At 34.4% G+C, this 8746-nt stretch overlaps 2 protein-coding genes across 2 annotated transcripts; both read left to right on the top strand.

Moving 5' to 3' along the window:
- On the top strand, positions 1208–5156 carry LOC18598359 (ubiquitin-conjugating enzyme E2 variant 1D). Its single transcript, XM_007027854.2, has 4 exons — positions 1208–1492; positions 3719–3858; positions 4267–4392; positions 4742–5156. The coding sequence occupies exons 1-4, from the start codon at positions 1459–1461 to the stop codon at positions 4880–4882; spliced, it is 441 nt and encodes a 146-aa protein (XP_007027916.1). The 5' UTR covers positions 1208–1458; the 3' UTR covers positions 4883–5156.
- Positions 6764–7934, top strand: LOC18598360 (probable CCR4-associated factor 1 homolog 11). The gene has a single exon (XM_007027855.2). The coding sequence runs from the start codon at positions 6920–6922 to the stop codon at positions 7775–7777; it is 858 nt and encodes a 285-aa protein (XP_007027917.2). The 5' UTR covers positions 6764–6919; the 3' UTR covers positions 7778–7934.

Below are 8746 nucleotides of genomic sequence, written 5' to 3' on the forward strand. Positions count from 1 at the left end.
TCGTTCTCTTAATATCCCATAAGTCATTCTTTAACTGCTCTTCCATGACAAGCATGTTCTTCCGTGATTGAATGTGTTATTCCAACTACTTCTAAGAAAGTGCTTATATTTAGTATAAATATGAGAGCCTTTGAGGTTTGGAGGTAATGATAAATTATTAGAAATCTAGTATAGATTATCCTCAAAATTCTTTAAAAGCTATTTCAACTACTTTCTCTACTCAGTTCTTCTCATCCTCCATCGTTTTTTTCACATTTTCTTATTTCTCACCACTTGCCACCAAAGCATAAAGTACTTACGATTCAAGGTCTACTATAGTCTTCCTCTTTGCTTTGTTGGCTCAACTGCATCCTGCTTCACTTATTGCAATATCAAATACTTATTGCAACACATTCATTCTACTTACCAGAAGAATCCCCGTACAATCTATTATCAATATCAAATAATTTTTGAACATTTTCTTAGTTGCTAAGGTGGGAAGAGGAAGCCCATTAATATTCAAAATTATCAACACCTAGATATTAAGAATGGTTTCTGTATTAAACAAAATGGTGGTGGCCTTACAAGAAAAGTTAGAGGAAAAATAGATACTAGACTCATATCAGCAACTGTCTCGGCATTCTTTAAAGGTTACTTTTGCCTTAAATTAAGATTTATTTGAATTACATTTAAGTGAATAGTTCAAGTCTAATTTTTCTCTTATCAATGTTGATTTATTATTAACAGTTGGAAGCAAAGACTGTGAAACATTTATAGGTCTAAACTACTTTTACAAACTTTATTGCTTTATTTTATTGAATTTTTATAATAAATTTAAGATTTACTTGAATTACTTTCAAATTGGAGTTACAATCTAAAGAAACCACCATTATCTATTCTTTAATTAATTGATTTTTATCATATAGAAAAAAACATTTCTATGATAGAATTAAATAAAAAAATTGTTTGTTTTAATCAAAATAAAGAAACTAGTACGTTCAATTCTTGTTTGTATAACACTTCATGTGCAATTTATTAAGTACTATTGGCGTAAAAAGAAAAGGGTAAAAACAAAAAAGAAAAAATGTGATGGGCCATGTTTTCCCAAAAGTGCAAAGCCCATTAAGCAGCGCTAGAGGATGAAATCGAGTGTTACCAAATACAAATCCACTAGTGTTATATTCTTACTCATTTTCATTTTCCTTTTACGGGAGGTTTTTAAATCTTTACCTAAAAAATATTACATATAGTATTTCTAATTCTCTGACCAAAAAAAATAAAATAAAATAAAATTTTCCCTTTATTCTCCCCATCCCCTACCTTTGCCTGTAGTCGCCTTTCTTTCACCAGATTCTCTCTCTCTTTTTCTCTGTCTGTCTCTCTCTCTCTCTCTCTCTCACTCAAATATCTTTCTCTTTCTCTCTCTGTTCGATCAGATCTCTCCAAACCCATCAAACAAAAGCCTCCAGTGAACCACCCATGACGCTTGGCTCAGGAGGATCGAGTGTCGTGGGTTAGCCCTACGATCCCCTTCTCCGCTCTCTTTATTTCTATCTCCCTTTGTTTATCGACTTGATCTTGCGTTTTTATTAATCATTCCTAAATTCTATTCATGGGTCTCATAGATTTTGTTGTTTCATCGTTTCTTTCGTATATATGATTACATATTAGTTTTGGGTTTGCTTAATTTAAATGGATTAAGAAATTGATGGGGTTCCCTCAATTTTGCTATCGGTCTATGGGTTTATTATTTATTTAAGGTTTTGGGTAGCTGTAAATTTTTGTTTTTGTTTTTTTTTTTCGGTTTTCGGCTTGTGTTCATTAATTTTATAGTCGATGTAAATATAAATCTTTTTGCCTAGCTCGAGTGTCTATTTAGCAATTTAAGGTATTTAGTTTGGGCTATCTTATGATGTTTAGTTTCATGATGAATATTCTGTTATGGTTTATGAATGATTATCATTTAAATTACTCTCTCTCTCCCTTGCTGACATGCCCTATGTATAACAAATTCTAAACGCCTCAGGAAATCTGCTATCTGAAAATTTTATATGAATGTTTGATGATTTGAGCTCTAGTAGCTGTTCGAATATATTTTGCGTGTAATATCTTGTCACAAAGAATATGGATATTGTGCATGTCTTTGTGTTTTTGCTACTTTTTTCCTCTTACAATTACACAATATAGGCATTGATGATTATGGAGTTCTTTTGGTGTAGAAAACTGTTGCTGCTTTAGGCTTGTAAGAATGGTAGTCTTACTGAGCGTTGTGTTGTCCTCGATGTTATAGGTGACTTCATTAATCTTCTTTTAAGTTATTATAGGAGTACATGGTAAATTATTTGTACCTTAATTCAACAGTTACCATATCGGAGGACTAGACATATCTGTTTATAGGTAGCCTTTCATAACTACTCATTTTGTCGGTGCCTACACATTTTGGGAGTCCTTTAAAAGACAAGTACATTAGAGGTAAGTCATTCTTGTCATTATCGATGTCACTTCTTTTTCCTTTGTCTACCACCTGGACTGTTAAACTTTATAGAGGTTTAAGTGTGAACTTTGAGCTGGAGGAGATTGTAATAATCGGACTCTTAGGATGTTTTCTAAATGTCCATTAATGGCTTAGAAACAATTAAGAAGTCCAGATTAATTCAGGTTGAGAATGTGAGCACTGTGTGCCGAATTTAATTGCTTATTTTTATTGTACCAAAAATATGTATACTGCTAAGTGTCATTATTATTGAATCTCTAGAGATTATTGTCACTATTTTACAATAAAGGCATTGATGATTATGGAGTTCTTTTGATGTATAAAAGTGTTGCTGCTTTAGGCTTGTAAGAGTTGTAATCTTACTGAAAGTTGTGTAGTCCTCGACTTTATAGGTGACTTCACAATCTTCTTTTAAGGTATTATAGGAGTACATGGTAAATTATCTGTACCTTAATCGAACAGTTACCATATCAGAGGACTAGACATATCTGTTTATAGATAGCTTTCAATAACTACTCATTTTGTTGGTGCTTACACATTTTGGGAGTCCTTTAAAATACAAGTACGTCAGAGACAAGTCATTCTTGTCATTATTGATGTCACTTCTTTTTCCCTTGTGTACTACCTGGACTGTCAAACTTTGTAGAGGTTTAACTGTGAACTTTGAGCTGGAGGAGATTGTAATAACCGGATTCTTAGGATGTTCTCTAAATGTCCATTAATGTCTTAGAAACAAATAAGTAGTCCAGATCAAATCAGGTTGAAACTGTGAGAACTTTGTGCCAAATATAATTGCTTAGTGATATAGTGCCATAAATATGTACACTGCTAAGTGTCATTACTATTGAATCTCTAGGGATTATTGTCAATATTTTACAATAATTGCAGTTAGAATAAAATGTAACTAGTGCAAGTTTGTCCCGATTTAATCTGATATATAAGAATATCTGGGAGCTGGCTCATCCATGATCATTGAATCTAAGTGAGGCAAATAATTAATCTATGGCAGGTCTGATATGATTATGCTTAGGCAATGAGTTGGTAATAATGTTAACATGATCCTTTCAAAAAAATAATGTTAACATGATTGAAATGGAAGAGATCTTATGGCACTCAGATTAATTACTTTTCACAACTTACTTTGGAGATGGAAATTGTTTGGCAATAAGCCCAATGCTAGGAATTCTCATGCTATTAGCATAATAGATCATGAGTATTATTGAGTAGTATAAGTTCCTTTTGCAGTGCCTCGGAACTTCAGATTGCTGGAGGAGCTTGAACGTGGAGAAAAAGGTATTGGAGATGGTACTGTCAGCTATGGAATGGATGATGGAGATGACATTTACATGCGCTCTTGGACTGGCACCATTATTGGTCCTCACAATGTAATTGCTTATTTTTCTGTCAACAAATTATATATTTTGATATTGTTCCTTTAGATGAAACTATGTGTTTGTGTGGACAATCATCTGTGAATCTTCTGAAGCATTGAGTATTAAACCAAGCTTTTGACAAAAAACAGAGAACTTAAACTTTTTCTCAGATTTTTTTAAGGTTATTAAGCCAAGGGGCTAAAATTTATATAAAGGATTACCCTACTATCTTATTTTTGCTCATATTTCTTTTTACAAATAATTAGCATTGTGGTATCCTGGTGCTTGTCTTTGAGATTACCCTGATCTCTTGCTTTTGAAGTGAACAATTGGTTTTGCTGATGGATTTTTAACACTACCATTCTGTACATGTATTTCTGTTTCTTTCTTTGTCGTGATTATTATTTTTCCTGTTGTCAGACTGTACACGAAGGTCGAATCTATCAGCTGAAGCTGTTCTGTGATAAAGATTATCCAGAGAAGCCTCCAAGTGTCCGTTTTCACTCAAGGATTAACATGACTTGTGTTAACCATGAAACTGGAGTGGTATACTATTAATTTTACATTCTTTTTTGGTGCAAATGATCAGTTTATTTTTATTTCATATCATCTGTTGGTTAATCTTTTGCTGCTTATCATTGAGTGGTTATTTAACCATTCACTAGCTTGTTCTGTTGTGTAAATTAGTAAACAAACCCCTACCCCCCCCCACCTGCTTTTTATTATTATTATTTTTTTTTGGCTTTTATGTAGAATGAAACTCAGGTACTAATAATTTCAAAAGTATTCCAACTATCCAGGGCATCCTGATTTATGCAACTGTATTTTTATATTGTTATGAGTATGATGACAGAAAACCTAGTGACAAGAATTTGATGGTATCCGATGGCAACAGGTGGAACCAAAGAAGTTTGGACTTCTTGCAAATTGGCAGAGGGAGTATACAATGGAGGACATACTGACGCAACTGAAAAAGGAGATGGCGGCCCCACATAACCGAAAGCTGGTCCAACCTCCTGAGGGTACCTACTTCTAGCTCTCAAGATCATATAGATATCCTGGATCTAATTGCATTGTGGTATGCAATATATAGTTTGTAATGCTTGTTGATCCTGTTTAAGTTAAGAACATAATGGGGAATGCCCCAAAAAGCTTCTCCAATTACGTCTCCTTGGCTTCATCTTCTTTACCCTTTTTTGTCGAACTCTGTTGAAGGGAATGCTGTTTGATTAATGGGATTTTATCTGTGTGTCAAATATTAAAAATGCCCTTTTGAGTATTGTTTTAGTTGCACCTTTTTATTTTCCTTTATATCTGTCGTGCTTCAGATTTTTCTTGTTCATAGATCATTTTATACCTCTTATGTACCAAAAAGAAGAATGATAAAAAATAAATAAAGAAAATCTCTTTGTTTCTCTCCCAAGATGAAAAAGGGGTAGATGGAATACAGGAATTGTGAAAATGCGGCGGTTGAAACTGCTGGGGTTGCTTACTCAAGGCCTGTTATGATGCAACAATGCAGCCTGCTTCTTGGACCTGTGTCGTGTGCCGAAGCTTCAAATGAGACGGAAGTCCTAATTGAGGAGACTTTGTGCCTTGTGTTTTATACATTGTTTTCTGGGCACAAGCTATTCTGACAGAACCAAGCAAAAAGGAGAAGAAATGGTCCTGCTGTGTTATTTCTAGGTTCTCTGGTCATTTTAGTTTATGATGTTTTCTTGTGAAATGGTGGGTGGTTTCTTATGAAAAGTTTTTACTAGGATGAGCCTGATTTGTATTGTTAGTCTCGGCAAAATCCAATATAATCTTAAATGTTTTAAAAATTAAGGGATCAGAAACTCTTTTAATCAATCAGCTACAAGCAAGGGCCATGCATCTCAAAAGTAGCAAACTGGCAAAGCAAAAGTTGTGGGTGGATGACTTATGCTTTTCAGTTTTCGCTTTTTCCTTCTTTCCCCCATTGGATTCGTCACTTTAAAAACAAACCGACCATTAATAAGTCCTTTCCCTCGCATACTTTTGTACGTTTCCTTTAGGAGTCAGCTAAAAACACAAAAAGCAATGAAAGCAAATTGTTAAGAAAATGGAATGAAACTTGCCCTTTTTTTTCCTCTTTGTTTTTATTTACTTTGGAAATTGTGCGGTTATGTAACGCACGGTTTCCACGTTTAGTCCAGGTTGGGTGCCTGTTGAGTCCAAATCAAGGGTCAAACCTTAGCTCCCTTCAATCTATTGTCTTTAACCTTAATTCATTCTTCATGGTTTGGCTTTCAAACCCCACCTTTCTTTTCCCACAAAGGGTTACACCTCCATCTTTTCTCTTTAAAATGTTTTAATTTTATTTTTTTATTTGTTTTTTTAAATATATTAAATTAAAGTCTTTTTTATTAATTTTTAAACATCTGATTTTTTTATTTTTTTGTAATTAAAAAATATTAACATCTATATTATGTTATCTAAAAATTTTAACATAAAAATATCAAAATCAAAATTATTAATTTTAATTTTTAAAAAAAAAAAATTTTAAANTATTTTTAAACAAAAAAAAAATTTTAAAATGAAAAGAATATTATATTAATTTTCTTTTAAAAAATTTATATAATTATTTATGATATATTCAGATAATAAATTTTTTAATAAGTAGGAACAATTGCTTCTGCCAAGAAAAAAAAAAAACAATGAATTGGAGAATTAGGCTTAATAGCCGCTAATAGTTTCCTAAAATATGTCATGTCACATTTAACAACTCTATAAGCAGCCGAACAAGAAGCACGGCAATTCTTTCGTTTTCCTTTGAAAAAAAAAAAAATACTCCGACTTCTTTCCTTATCCGACCAGTGTATAATTGATTAATCATTCATTAAAAACAAAACGAGTAATAAACCGCCTTTACTACAAATACCTCCCTTCACGTCTTCTTTCTTTCGACCTGTCCTCCCCCACCCCAAGAAAAAAAATTCAAACCCTAAAAAAATCGAAATCAGAATTTAAATCCAAGAAAAGGAAAAGAAGAGGAACATTTCGTTTTCTTGATAGGATCGGCGACAGATTTCCCTAAAGAAGATTGAAGAATATGTCAGATACACTACCTCCTCCACGAGGGTCGGTCGTGATCCGATCCGTTTGGTCCGACAATTTGGAGTCTGAATTCGAATTAATCAGATCCATAATTGACGGCTTTCCGATCATTTCCATGGACACCGAGTTCCCCGGTATTGTTGTCAGACCGATTTCCCCCGGGGGCGGCGGCGGAGGCCAATACGCACGGCCCGGCGACGCGAGGGCGCATTACGTCAGCCTCAAAGCGAACGTCGATTTACTCAAGCTGATCCAAATCGGCCTTACTTTTTCGGACGGCAACGGAAATTTACCAGATCTTGGTACAAAAAACCAGTACATTTGGGAATTCAATTTCAAAGACTTCAATGTTGCGAATGATGCCCACGCACACGATTCCGTCGAGCTTCTTCGTCGTCAAGGCATAGATTTCGAAAAGAACCGAGAATTAGGGATCGACTCGGTCCGTTTCGCGGAACTCATGATGTCATCGGGACTCGTCTTAAACGACGCTGTTACGTGGGTGACTTTCCACTGCGCGTACGATTTCGGATACCTTGTGAAATGCTTAACAGGTGAGTTATTACCGGACCAACTCACTGATTTCTTGAACGTCGTGCGAATGTTCTTTGGAGACAGAGTCTACGATGTCAAACACTTGATGAGGTTCTGCGCTGGATTATACGGAGGACTTGACCGTGCGAGTAAAGCACTGGGAGTGGAGCGCGTGATTGGGAAGAGTCATCAGGCTGGTTCCGATAGCTTACTGACGTTAGACGCGTGGTTGGAGGTCAAGAAAAGGTATTTTGGGAAGGAGGATTCGGTTGAGAAGTATGCTAATGTTCTTTATGGTTTAGAAGTTGACTCTTTATGAACATTAATGAATTTGTGTTGGTGTCTTCATGTTTGAAAGAAAACTCATTGCTTTTGTAGATTTTCTGGGCAATTGTGTTTAGGTAGTTAGATTCTTGTACACACATTTTGTGGGTTATTGATCAATCATCAATATTAAAATTACTTCATTTTAATTCTTTTAATTTCATATTTCTCATGTCGCGAATTTATATTTCTTGTTTAATGTGGTTAGCTGGTTATTTTAATGGTAAGAAATGGCAAGAGAAAGAGTAGGGTTTGAATCCACCTTTCCCCAATTAAAAAAAAAAAACCAATCTTGGTGTTAGTCACCTAAGAATATTAAGAAGGGGATTTTTCTAACTGAACTTAGTTTGGAACTGTTTTTGGTTCTTTTCCTATGGAGAGCAATGATATAAATAAAGATTAAAATGAGAGCAGAGAAGATAAGGTAAGAGTGTACCAATCTAAGAAGAATCTTCACAAGGAAAGCATGGAGGGTTGCCCTAACAATTAGGAATCTTGATTTGTAATATTTGTGCAGTGTGCTTCAAGTGCTCATGCTCCAGTTGATATGTGTTTCCCATACTGCTATAAAACCATTCATATTCAGGTTTGCACCTTCAGAGACAGTCTTGTGTCATGTGCTACTTTTCATTAGCTAAGATTGTAAATTATGCTAAAAGATCAGCTATCTGAAGATGTTGAAACTAATTCATATATGCAATTGCGGTGTCACTTCTTCACTTAGAGCTGAAAACGGCATATAATAGATTGGCTCGAATTGCAGGTTTGACCATTGAGAATTGATTTTAGCCTCAACTCAAACATTTTTATTATTATTATTATTATTATTAGTATTATGTTAATGAGAAAGCGTCATACCTGTTGAGCCATGACTTTGCTATTCATTTCAATACACACTCACACGCATTCTTGCTATTTAATGTGACAAACATTTCAGAATTAAACAGTCAAGACGTTTGCCTTA

This window comes from Theobroma cacao, chromosome 5, assembly GCF_000208745.1.
Source record: "Theobroma cacao cultivar B97-61/B2 chromosome 5, Criollo_cocoa_genome_V2, whole genome shotgun sequence".
Taxonomy (NCBI): Eukaryota; Viridiplantae; Streptophyta; class Magnoliopsida; order Malvales; family Malvaceae; genus Theobroma; species Theobroma cacao.

Coding starts and splice junctions, on each gene's coding strand:
- LOC18598360 (XM_007027855.2), top strand. CDS start 6,920: ATGTCAGATACACTACCTCCTCCACGAGGGTCGGTCGTGATCCGATCC.
- LOC18598359 (XM_007027854.2), top strand. CDS start 1,459: ATGACGCTTGGCTCAGGAGGATCGAGTGTCGTGG. Junction 1,493..3,718: donor AGGAGGATCGAGTGTCGTGG/GTTAGCCCTACG, acceptor TTCCTTTTGCAG/TGCCTCGGAACTTCAGATTG. Junction 4,393..4,741: donor TTAACCATGAAACTGGAGTG/GTATACTATTAA, acceptor CGATGGCAACAG/GTGGAACCAAAGAAGTTTGG.